General features: G+C 37.3%; 1 protein-coding gene across 1 annotated transcript; it reads left to right on the forward strand.

Annotated features, from left to right (window-relative positions):
* Window positions 1-1,434: 1,434 nt before the first annotated feature.
* LOC763669 lies at window positions 1,435-12,147 on the forward strand. Its single transcript, XM_030990192.1, has 8 exons — window positions 1,435-1,450; window positions 2,031-2,129; window positions 3,489-3,595; window positions 4,659-4,786; window positions 5,630-5,742; window positions 6,870-7,082; window positions 7,696-7,996; window positions 8,693-12,147. The coding sequence occupies exons 2-8, from the start codon at window positions 2,046-2,048 to the stop codon at window positions 8,980-8,982; spliced, it is 1,236 nt and encodes a 411-aa protein (XP_030846052.1). The 5' UTR covers window positions 1,435-1,450; window positions 2,031-2,045; the 3' UTR covers window positions 8,983-12,147.
* The last annotated feature ends 938 nt before the right edge of the window (window positions 12,148-13,085 follow it).

The raw sequence follows: 13,085 nt of genomic DNA on the forward strand, positions 1-13,085 counted from the left end.
CTACAAGTACAGACTCTAAATTGACACTGAATCACAATTCCATAAAATCTTGAGCAGAGCCTAACTCTGTCACACTCTGGCTGTGTCAATCAGCTTGAAAACAGAGCTTATGGATAGCGCTAGACCGTTCTGTCGGCATACTTTCTTAGTTCAGACCTTATTCTCATCAATATCTAACAAGGGTTTGTGTCTGCAAACTACGGACAACCAATGACATGCGATGATTGATGAGTCGAGTCGAGTTCGCCTAGAACATGACGTCATGTCAAAATAAAGACTACAGACTACCCATACTCATCGACGACGTTCGTTCAATAGAATAATTTTCTGCTCATAAATACAATTCAATCTGTGTTTGATAGGTAAGTGTTGCATTATTACATCACTTAAAAATGCCACTTATTGTTAGGTACTTTGCTTGAAAGGATCATGTTTGTCTAACTACCAATGATGTGCTTTAAATTCTACTGATAATGCTATGACGATCGAAATTGAAACAATACACTTTCCCACATATTGAGAATTGTGTAGTCTGTGGAGATTATTTAGAGAGTTTGCTGAGCTGTGCTGAGTGATCGTCATGTCTCGTGACATGGTAATCATTGAGGCGTGCAAAACCAAAACAAAGGCACAGACCATAAATATCAATTTTTATTGTCTACTATTTTACTTACTTGTCTAGGATTAGCTGTTTAATTGTCTATCATTTATTTGTAGTTTAAGTTCTAGATCTTCTACTTCCATTTGCATTTTAATTTTTATCTTATGATTATCATTTGCATATTTCAATGTCTAGCCTAGGCCTAAAAGTTAGATCTATTCATATTTCAGGTACCGGTACATGTTAATGTCAATGATGATATTTTGCACTTGTAATAGTCTAGGCTCTTGGTGATGAAGCAATATGTTTATACTAAATTGTAGTAATTAATATGAATGGTTAATAATGTTAATGCCAAGGCAATGAATCTAAAACTAGCAGCAAGATGAAGATAGACAGAAATAACCGTCTGATATGGTTCATTTCTTTAATAAAACTGACATTTGTTGACATTCCCCATATACTATAATCGGAGGTCTAGTGGAGCTGGAGCCAGACGTAGTCTCAGCAGGCCTGATAAAAACCCGATTTAAATCGGTTTCCCGATTTTTTTATTTTTTTATTTTTTTTTACCAGATTTTTTTTCTTCTTCTTCCCTCTTTTATCCTGATTTTACCGATTTCCCCGTTATTTTCTTGAATCTTTCCTATTTTGCCCTATTTTTTCCCAATTTTGCCCTATTTTTTCCCAATTTTCTTTCTCGAAAATGGGGGGCGTGGTTGAGGGGAAATCAAAAAACTTTTTTTTTTTAGTGCTCACTATCACCCCTGTCTCAGTGGAACGACCGACGATTAGAGAGACGGAAGCTTTTGGTCTAGATGAAGACACCCAACTACGAGAAGGAAGAAAGTTAGAAACACAAAATTGAACTGGAAGCCTGACTGCTGAGAACACAACATATATTCTTCTGGTTCTGGTTCTGGATATTACTCCGACAAAGCGGGATCCCGCATCGCGTCAGAGGGCTGACCTGGGGGTTGACCTGGTAGAATTATATCTGATTGGTGTTTGTGAAAAAAATCGCAGAGCCTTTTCTTAAAAATATCTATGTTTGGGGCGTCTAGGATGTAATGAGGCAGGTCATTCCAATATTTAACAGTCCATGGGAAGAAGCTATTTGAGTAAATTGTTGGTTCTAGGTCTCTGGAAGGATAATGGGTTTGTGCGTCTAAGTTGGCGAGATGGTCTGGTTAAGTAGGGGTTCCAGTCAACGTCTACGAGATTTGCGTTGATTTTGTACATCATATTGAGTCGGGCAATCTTCTCGAGGTCAGAATCTTGGGTATAGGTAAAGCAACAGATTATATTTGGGTATTGAGCACTTGTCATCACTGAAAGGCAAAAGCATGTTTCTTTGTAATGGCTATTCATATACATCACCTCAAATTAGTTCAATTTGTTCTCCATTCTTTCTGTCTTTCTCCTGCAGAGAGTAGCTATTACCATGATCAACACACAACAAGCACTCCCAATGATAGGGGTTACTCTTGTAGAGGACTTCGTCAAGAACCCTCCACCATATTTCCAGGTATGTAATAGTAGTTCTTAAAGGGGAAGTCCACTCTGATATGAAATTGGTTTTGATAAAAGCAGAAAAATGAGAGGAACAGGTCAGTGAAAGTTAAAGTTAAAGCGAAATCCTATTCAAATTAAGAAGAGTTATTAAAAATTAACCTCAGTTCTGGTAAAAAAAAAGAAAATTAATTCTCACAGAATCAAACGAAACTTACACTGAATGTTCAAGATTACAAATAAATGACTTGTGACAAACAATTTTGGAAGAAAATGTATACTGGCTGAGTAATGAGCATAGAAAGACAAGGAAATCAAGGTACTACTATAGCCCTGACACCATGTGTGTTGTCCCATATATAGCTTTCTATGTGGCCCTACAGTGCTTGTTACTTTACCAAGACTCGGCCAAATTTATTATGATTTTGATGACTCCAGAACCTTGCAGTGCACACCAATACTTACATGCTACATGATCAACTGTTTATGATCCATTCCACACCTTTTCTTTCACAATGCAATCGCATTACCAGAACTCACCTTTATAAAGTTTTAAAGTTGAGATCAGTCAAAGGATAATTGGCAATTATAGAATGACGTATCTTGCGAGGTCCCTTCCCATTTGCTCTCTCCAAAACAAAACAGAACTTTCTATTTTCCTTAAAGAAATTGTCAATCAATAATGAACCTTTTATTGCAATATGTTTTTTTTTTAAACAATCACTGTATGAAACAAATCAATTCCATCATAAATAAGTAAGAATATGAAAGTTCATGAAATTTTCTGTTAAGAGCCATTTGGAGAGGTTCCGCTAGATACTTCACAGTGTTTCCAATTTGTGTTTTACTGAGGACAACTTTAACAATTCGAAAATTCCCTATTTTGAATTGGATATTGCTCAAACTTCACTACCGTAATTTGCTTCTCTCAATATTCTTCATTTGTTAATACCGGCTAATTATTAGGGTGTAATTCCCATTTAAAGAACGAAAACAGATCTAAATATTTTTCATGTACAGCAGAAGAGCCATAAAGTTATGCAAATTGAAGATATCCTCTTCATTGTTATCATAATTGTTATTACTATCATTTTAATTATCAAAAATCTTCTTCTTCTCATTATTGACTTTTTTGTTCTAATTAATATTAATATTTTGTGATGTCATTATAATCATTGCTGTTAATATTTTTAATATATATCTTCATATGATGTTTAACCAGATGCAGTTGTAGATGTAGTAGTCACAGCAGCAGCAGTAGTAGTTGTAGTTCTAGTATTAGTATTAGCAGAACAAGTAGACTGGTATTAGTGCTGTTCTTATCATCATTCTAAGTAAAAGCTTTTGTTTTGTTAAAATTGTTTTTCAAATTCAGGTTCAGCATTGTGTAAGGCATCCTGTGATAAGGCCCGTACCCGAACGGGTCAATCTCTGTGCTCATGACAAATCACACGAAGCCTGGTTTCCAGATTCCATGGGAAGGTAAGACCCTTATGTGAACAGGTCGGTCTTTCTGTTCATGACAAATTACATGAGTTATGGGACTAGTTTCTTAAAACTGTCAAAAGTCTAAGTTTATGGACATCCCATCAAAACACAATTTGATTTGATAAACGGCATGTCAGTTGGGTCCTCATTTGTAGACAAATGAAAGTTTTCAGAAACTGGTCCAAAGTTTCCAGACTCCATGGGAAGGTGAGACCCATATGTAAACAGGTCCCCTTACATTTACATCACCTTACACTACCTCTTCAATACTTCATCCTCTCCACGTTATTGTAGTCCGATGAGTATGAATTAGGCGCTCCACAAGAGGAACAATTTTATTTTTGGTAATGCTATGGTCACATTACCCAAAAGTAGACTGCTCGGCGGCCGAGCGGCGAGTTTTTAACCAATTCTGCCCGGCGGCTGCCCGGCCACCGAGCGGCTGCCGTCCAGGCACCGCTCGTTTTTAGGGCATCGCTCGGTCAAGGCTGAAGTTTTAGCGCGGAGTTAAAATTTGGGCAGCGCCTGCTCACTTTTCACTCGCCGCCCAAAATACGCTCGGTGCCTGGGCGGTCGCCGCCCGGGCACCAACCTAATCGCTGGGCGATGCCTAATTCCAGCAGCGACCGAGCAGGCTACTGATCGGTCAGTCGCTGCTCTGATTTGTGACCATAGCTTTAGGTTTAGATTACGAAAAGCACAAATGCTATGTCTGGAAATTTAATTTCATATGATCAAAATTGTGGAAGACCCCTGTTACAGACAAAAAGATATCCCATAATAGTTTGAAAACCCATTTATTTTTATCAGAGGTTTATGTCATTCACATAGTAACTGATAATATGCTATATTAGAAACAGTTATCATTATTTTTTTTTTCAAGTCCAACTAGCATTCTGATCCAGTCTTTAATTGTATGCGATATTACAAACAGGGTATGCAATTGTGATTCATTTTCATGTCAGGCTTCTGTGTATCTCCGTCATGACTTTAAAATGGATAATTATTTCTCCAAGTAGGTTACTCTTCAACTATATTTTTTATATTGCTCTTACAGAATTTTGAAAGTTTCAACGGTGGCCCAGTACGACCAGCTTGTTCAGAGATTGCTGACACGCCCTCTGGTGTTTGACGTCAAGTTGGAGAGGAGGCACAAGTCAGGAAGGACCCGCTACATCTTGAAATGTAAGTGCCTCTGTCTGTTTGAAAGCAGTAAGGGAGAGAGAGAGAGAGAGAGAGAGAGAGAGAGAGAGAGAGAGAGAGAGAGAGGGGGGGGGGGGGGTCTACTCTTAATAGTCTCGGACTGGAATCAACACATTTTTATTAAGAACATCCTAGTGTAAAAGAAGTGTTAGGAATGCATCTATAATTTAAAAAAAGAGGAAGACAGAAATAGTGTAGATATTCAGGGCCCCGTTGCACAAAACTTAAAATTGATGGTAACTTTGCGATCACTAGTAACTACCATGGAAACCTTGATTTTGATTGGATGTTGAGCCCTACATGTTACCATGTTAGTTGCCATTGATGGCAACGTTACCATCAATGGTACTTTGTAGGCCTAAACACTGAAAAATTATGTTGGCTATAGTTATATACAGTACAAGCAAATTGGTTATATTTACATCGCCAAAGTCACTACATGTCCATCTGCTCTGTTATATTTGAAAGTTAAACATCTTTCTCAATGGGAGAAAAAAAAAAACAACTCCAAACTTTAAGCTGTTCATCTACTGCCTGAATTAGTCAGCATTGTGACCTGACTTGACCTTTCATTATAGCATCTTTGTTTGATATTTGAATTTGATGTATTGTAGGTGACATCATTGTGACAGTCAACACATCACATCCTGTCATCCTCTATCATGTTTGAATGTAAACTTCTTTCTTAATAGAAAAACATTTTAACCTCCAAACTTTAAGCTGTTCATCTACTGCCTTAGTCAGCGATGTGACCTGACTCAACCTTTCATGATAGCAGATGAACTTGCATGATAGCATCTTTGTTTGTTGTTTGATGTATTATAGGTGACATCATTGTGACAGTCAACACATCACATCCTGTCATCCAGACTCAGATGATGCAGATCTTTGATGGAGGAAGAGAGGACATTGTCAACGGTCGGAACTTTGCCCTTGAGGTAAGTTTTTACGAGAGAATCAGAGCTTAGCTTCCTGTCATGCAGTGGTAGTGTGGTAGTTCTGTGAAACCTCATTATAAAAGATATTAGTATAATCATGTACTGTAATATTTCACGCTGAGTGACCCCAAAACATATTCGCTGGTTCTTAAAGGTAATGCAAAGTTTTGAGAAATTCTGAAAATTGGATGGATAGAAATTCTTAATTTTTTTAAATATTTGGATGCCCCTGTGGATGTATTCAAATAGCGCCTAAGGCCATTCCATGGTACTGTAGTTGCGACCATGAAAATCTCAGAATATGCAGTTCTGATATATTATAGTTTCCAAACGGAAATAGCAAATCGGTCGATTGTAGTCAAGAAACATTGTTTTGAAGGTAAAGTAATATAAGTCTTGAGAGGGCGCTATACAACATAAAGAGTTTATTATTTACAATTTCATCACTTTACACACAATTTTAACCGCAATAACGATCATTGAATATTGTAAGACTGCATATTCTTCAAATACGTTCATTTGGACCAAATTCATGACCCCATACCAAAACTTTGTATTACCTTTAAATTCGCATTGCACACATTTCAGCCCGTTCAAACATGCACAAGAAGTCTTGCTTAAACTTTCTCAGCGCAAAATCCGTGAAAAATTTATGTACCCCAAATATTTCTACTTTTACAGTATCAAACTTTTTTGTAACTAAATATTGTAAAATGGAAAAACTTTGACAACATGAAACTTTCACAATTTACAAGAGACAGCTATTTCCACGGCGTTTGCAATTCAGTTGGGGCATGAACAAAACCACCAATTGGTGAATCTAAGACCATTTATGTGCACAGAATTTTTTTTTATTTTTACAGTAATTCTTATGGTCCTATTTCAGTTTTATTCCATTGTTTTCAGCCTTGATATTAAAGTGCTGGTAATTTCCTTGGTCCCAGAAAGTATGTTGTAATCTCTTTGTACCACTTTCCATGTTTATTATGAAAAAAGTACTGATTAAGTGTTTAAAAAAAAAATATATACTACTATGTATTTCTTTCTCTCTTTTCTAATCATTCTCCGATTAACATTCTATAAGTAACGCATGATTTCTGCGTGTATTTCTCTTTCTAAATGTACAGTTCAACTTCAACAGCATTCTTAAAGGCTGGTTCAGGACAGTCCACCAGGGGCAAGATAGCCTCCTTTTCAATACGACTTACCACTGCGCTTATGCCAATATTGTGGTGACCAACTCGACCGAGTTCAACAGCATGTATTCCTTTTCGCCGGAAGGTGTCTGTATGTTTCTCATGTGCCTGCCGTGCTGTATCTTCATGTGCCCAATCTACAGGGTGAGTCAAACAGATGTCAACCTGTTGACTACTGAATTCTCATGTTCCTAAAACCTGTCTGCACTAGTTTAGCCAGGGAGATTAGACCTCCCTGCAAGGTCACTGACAGATGGTTGTCTCGTGAAGTCAGCTCTCAATTAACATAAGAAAAAGGGCATCATGGGGAACCAACGGGAACCGCTTAGGCACTGTTTGCTATATAGAGGGCCCAAGTAGCTAAAAGTAGTGCAGTCCAGCTTTACAGGGAGTGGGTTATCAGTTTCATGTGCAGTGGGTCATTATTCGCTGACACCTGACTTGGTGGAAATACCATTAATGGGTGTACAAGCCTCGCACACAGCAAACCTGTAGTCCCATCAGTTGAGGGAAATGTAAGATAATGACTATTCCATACGGGGCAATTAGTGGAAACGGCAGAGCATTGCATAAGGCCTGTTGGTCACAAAACTGAAGGGTAATCCTGGTGATTGACAACACCTGAACGGTGTCGAATAAAGGATAAAGGTCCAGCGCTGGTGATATTTGGCGAGTAAATAATTTTAGGTGATTGGTCCCCTGTGGATTACAATTCCCAGGCACATTTTAAAATATATTGATACTGTTTCATCTCCAGATCTCTCGTTGCCTTACCACGGTCGACCGCGACACTGACATCGACGGCGAGGTGTCCTACTTGACGTTCAAACGCGAGCAGCGCACAAGGCAGGACGAACTCCTGGACATGTTCCGTCAGTACCTGGTGCAGCAGATGATGCAGCAAGGTAGCAGGGGAAGCAGGGATCAGGCGTACCTTGGGGTTCCCGAAGTCACCAGGCAGCCCAGTGTTAGGGGTGGGGCACCGGTCCCTAGGGGTGCACCACCACCACCACAGGGGAGGGGGTACCCGCAACATCCTGCTGAGATGTTCCAACCATGTAAGTATAAAACATGTGCGAAAGGTTTTCTCATTATCAGATGCCTTTTGGACTAATTTACGCACCCTTAGGGGCACTCTTCTTTTCTGTGTGTGTAGTGAAGGTATATCAGACTGGTTTTAAAAAAAAAAAAATAGGGACCTTATTACATTTCTGTACATTCCCAGGCAACTTCTTTGGACTGAAATCTCTTGTTTGTTAAATTAGTTGTAGTGAAGATAATCATTTTCAGATTGATTTTGCCAGGAGGTTGGGAAGAGGGGGGGGGGGGGGGGGGGGGTGGGGGTGGCTGCACATGCGTAGTTACCTTTTTGTGTTCTGTGGAGTCACTTGAAGCAGCATTGTTCACTACAATAAAAAATAAAAAGGGTTACTGTTTACCTACAACATTAATGTAACATGCGTGTGAGTATGTACAAGAAACATTTTTTTAAAACGATGTGCACATGTCCATGTCACGAATGTGTCAAATTGTACAACGTTTGATTAATTTTTGATTTTTGATTTTTATGGATACATGACTGCATGATGAAGAATTTAGGATGATAATGTACAGCTAATTTCAATGATGACATTTCTTGATCTAACAGATAAAAACTACTGTTGTTTTTCCCATTATTGCAAAATAATGTCTATCAATTCATTTATCTATTCTAGCCAGATCCATAATGTATGACAACTATTTCAATTTCTCAGATGCTCCCCATCCGATGAATGAAAACGGCCATGTAGAGCATCCAGTCTCTCCCTATGGCTATGGGCCAACCCCACCCCCTCCCGGTGCATCCATGCACCCCAATCCCATGGGACCAACACCACCACCACCACCACCAGGCGTGCAAAGAGCACCCCCTACCATGGCCCAACCCCAAGCCCCGCCCAGTTACAGCCAGCCGTTGGGGGCCCCTGCGACCGCGCAGCCGGAGCTACCATCGTACGACTACGTGATGGGACAGTCCACGGATCAAGATCAGCTCATCACTTGAGTATCTCAGGCTCAGCCTTGCCCACCTAAAGGCTCATTCACACATGCTGTAATAAACTGGTTTACTGCGGCATGGATGAACAAGCCTTGGCACTCTTCAAAGACCTTTTCCATTTTTTTCCCATTGATCTACTTATTTCAGCAGCTTTTTACGATTCTGATTCATTAACAAATAACATCATTTCAAGATGTGATATAACATTTTAATAATCCTATATACATTTATAAAAAGGGATTACAGCCCTTTTGATTTTCATACTGGGATCGATTGCCCATTTTCCTCTCTGAATCGTCTTCTTATTTCAGATTCAAGCTGTCTTGTGCCTGATCCAAATAGTGCTCTGAAGTTGGTGCATTATGAGGAATTATTTGTAACTTTAGAAAGCTTTTCTGTCATTTTTTATAGTGGCCAAATCGTTATCATTTTCCTTCAACTCTGTTGTAACATTGTAGACTATGCTATCCCTACGCAAAGTTTGGCCATAACAATGGAGCTTGTTCCTGTGGTCCTTAGAGTTCTCATATTATTAGCGTACTCTCTCTATTTTGTTGTTATATTTCGCTTTAATACTCAATTTACAAACCTGTGATGACAGCAAATTTTGCCTTTGTATGGAGTCATTTAACTCTGTATGTGGCCCCAGGGATGGTGCCTGTTGCTTTGTTGGGCAAGCACACAGCAAAGGAATATGTGCCAAGTTGGATCCAGCTGAAGCTGAGCTGGCAAAACTCTGTGCTTTTAACTCTTTAGTCTATAGCCTGTTTGTGATCTGTCAAAATCTGAATACACATGAATTCTTTTGTAAAAAATAATGTATTTTAGATAGAATTGTATTACATCATGAGAGAGCATATTGATATATTAAAAATTGACAAGATATGTTAGACTACATTCCCTATATTTCCCTTTACTCTGCTTTTCTGAACATTTGTTCCTTAATTTAGCATTGTACAACTCATTACCATACATTTGTATATTTCCATTTTAAGAAAAAGGTGAGATTCTGCCATAGTGATAGAACAGCATGGGTCAGGCAAAGAATATGAAAGAGCCCCTATGTCAGCTATTATCATAATTAAAACCATATTTTCTCTCCTCACATATTATATGTATATTATTTGAATATTATTTGTTATCTCTTACGAGATAGTTCCAAAAGGTAACATTACATTTAGAAACTATTAAATATTCTTTCGATATTCTTTCGAATTATGTAAGCGCAATAGTTTGATACATTTTGAAATGTAGACAAAATATATTCGGTGCTGCTTATTACTGTATATTCTGAAATTAAAGTAAGCTATCTTGGCATTGGAGTGATATTTTCTTCTACATACAGCGTATGAAGATTCTAGGCTTCTGATTGGTCAAAACTGTAAGCATGAAATTTACTACTGCCTGCATGGCAGTATAGCGAAAAAATATTGACCAGGCATGGTTCTATTTGCGCATACAATAAAGGACGCAATAGTTGCGCTTTAAGCTAAGAATGGATACGTGCTTTGAGACTGGTAAATTTCCTTGGACTCTACGAACAGTTACGGGACCATACTGCTACAGCTGACCTGAGATGGCGCTAGAGGTTTTTTTTTATGATAGTGCTTCTAGTACATTAAGGCTTTGAAAATAGAAAGTAGGCAATTACATAATGTATTTACATGTATGTAAAAGTAAATAAAATATCAATTTTTGTTGTCTTCCAATAGTCAATTACGAAGAGATGCTGGTAGACCTATTACGTGCTTGTTTAATTAAGTGAGCATTTAGTTGAGAAATATAGGATTAAGTGCTATATTTCATCCTCACAAAAGATACTGTTGTCTCTGTTATTGTTTTGAAATAGACCTCTCAAAAAAAAGTTTGGAAACTCAGGTATGATCAAATATATCACTCTTGTCATGGCATATCATCGCTATGTTTAGTATCATCAAAATTTGGGTTTATTTCTTTTGAAAATGATACCCCATTTGTAATGATTTTTCAGTCATGGAATGTGCAGTAAATCAAAATATGGGGCAATGTCGAAAGCGAAAAGTTGGAAAATGCACTGCTCTTGTTTGACTGTGCATTCATGTTGCCCTAGTGGCCAGGCCTTTTCAACAGTTTTTTTACCTAGGCATAATGCTTCAGAAATTTGATGACCAAACAGCAGCGAATCTTGCCTGACATGTCACCATAGTGCATGAGTTTTAGTTTCAGAACTTTTAGAATTTGGCATTCGCGGCTGACCAGTAGGGAACAGTAGCCCACTGTCACGATCAAAATCATACTCTTTTATGTCGAAGAAAGAAGAGTGTTCCGCAGTGCTTACCACTGCATTTGGCAACTTTTTACTTTTGACCCTGCCCCTTATTTGGATGCACTGCTCATTCTATGGACACACCATCATACCAAACATGATATCATTCTAAAGAGGAATAACCATACTTTCTATTGATACTACACAAAACAATATTTATGCCATGAAAAGTGAGATATAATCGATGAAACTCGAGTTGCAGAACTTTTTTGAGGAGCTAGGTTATAGTTTTGTGTGTAGCGTCGTGAGTTGCTAGCAATACTTATCAATGTACTAACTGAATTACTTGGTCATATTATCCATGTATTTAACTTATACAATTGTTTCACCTTATGCTGTCATTAACATATATTGTTATATAATTTGAAGTGACTAAATATTTTGCCAAAATCTGTAAGATTGTAGTTGTAGACAGTCTTCAATATTCTCACCTAAACTATACTGGTGTTGTGATTTTATAAAGAGGTGCCATCTGACTTTGTTTCTCACTGCACGGAAATAATTTAGTATGTTTCACTTTGTTTTAAGTGATTTAAAATGAATGAAATGCTAAGAAAAGAAAACTTAAGTAAGCATTATTTTAAAGTTTTATAATGTAACAAGTGCAAATATAAAATGAACACTCTGTAATCTGAGAAGTCGAGCAAAGACTCTATCTTAAAGGTGTTATTAGTAACTATTAGTTTTCAAATATAAGAACTGAACACTATCTAAAGTTCATGCAAAATTAATACCAATTGTTTTGTAAGATGCTCAAGTAATAGCTGAACTTAAATCTTTTCCAGTATTCGTCTTTAACAGCAGAGTTGATTAAGTGAAAGAATATTGGAAGATCATGAGATATTACATGATTGCAGCAAGATTTTCGGAAAAAGTAACCCAAGACAAATTCAAGAGCTTTTTCCATCACCCACTTAATTGTGTGAACATAAGATTGATGCATGACGTAATCTTAACATAATTCATACAAAAGAGTATTGAAATAGCCCCTGGCTTTAGTTTACCTTTGTAATCTATGTGATTGCCTTAGATGTGAATGTATATCCTAATACAGCCTAACCTGTCTATAGCCACCGCCCAAGGAAAACACAAAAAGTGGTCTTTGAAGACAGGTGGTCTTTGTATTAAAAGACAGGTTTCTTTAGTACATGTTTCAATGAGAAACCATTTTCAAGGGAAGATGATGAACAGCATTTGTATGGTGCCATATATCTGTTTAAAAAAAACATTCAAAGGCGTGAGAAAAACAAAAAATGTGGTCTTTGTAGACAGGTGGTCACTAAAGCAGGTTTGACTGTACATGCATATTGTACTCCATCTGTATTTATACTTGTTGTATACTGCTGTTTCAAAAGGAGAAATCATGATAAAAAACATGTGTGTGTCATACAACATTGTATTTAGAACACATTGCCAACTTTAAAAGTATGAAACAAAAGTAATTTTGATAATGCACCAATATGATCTGGCGTTCTGCTCGTAGTTTACATCAAATGTTGTACAGGGGAAATGGAGAAAATATATAACTTGATTATATTTGTATCTGTTACTCATTTCTAATGAAATTCTTGGGAGTCATGCCTGGGTTAATTCTTTTCAAAAGATTTTTAAAAAAATTCTGAACTACATTGCTTGCTCCTGTCCGTTGATTTGTACTGATGCTGTATATATTTGTAATCAATTATTTGAAAAGAAATAGAAGAAAAAAAAACATAGGATGAAGAATCTGTATATTTTATTGAAAATAAATGATCTATAATGATAAATCAATTTGGTGTTTGTAAATATTATACTATTTAATGAT

This window comes from Strongylocentrotus purpuratus, unplaced genomic scaffold (genome assembly GCF_000002235.5).
Source record: "Strongylocentrotus purpuratus isolate Spur 01 unplaced genomic scaffold, Spur_5.0 spur5_scaffold_19, whole genome shotgun sequence".
NCBI classification, from domain to species: Eukaryota; Metazoa; Echinodermata; class Echinoidea; order Camarodonta; family Strongylocentrotidae; genus Strongylocentrotus; species Strongylocentrotus purpuratus.

What these genes read in the sequence shown, in the direction of transcription:
- LOC763669 (XM_030990192.1), top strand. Translation starts at nt 2,046, where the DNA reads ATGATCAACACACAACAAGCACTCCCAATGATAGGGGTTACTCTTGTA. An exon ending in GACCCGCTACATCTTGAAAT is followed by an intron (nt 4,787 to 5,629) that starts GTAAGTGCCTCT and finishes GATGTATTATAG; the next exon opens with GTGACATCATTGTGACAGTC. An exon ending in TCATGTGCCCAATCTACAGG is followed by an intron (nt 7,083 to 7,695) that starts GTGAGTCAAACA and finishes TTTCATCTCCAG; the next exon opens with ATCTCTCGTTGCCTTACCAC.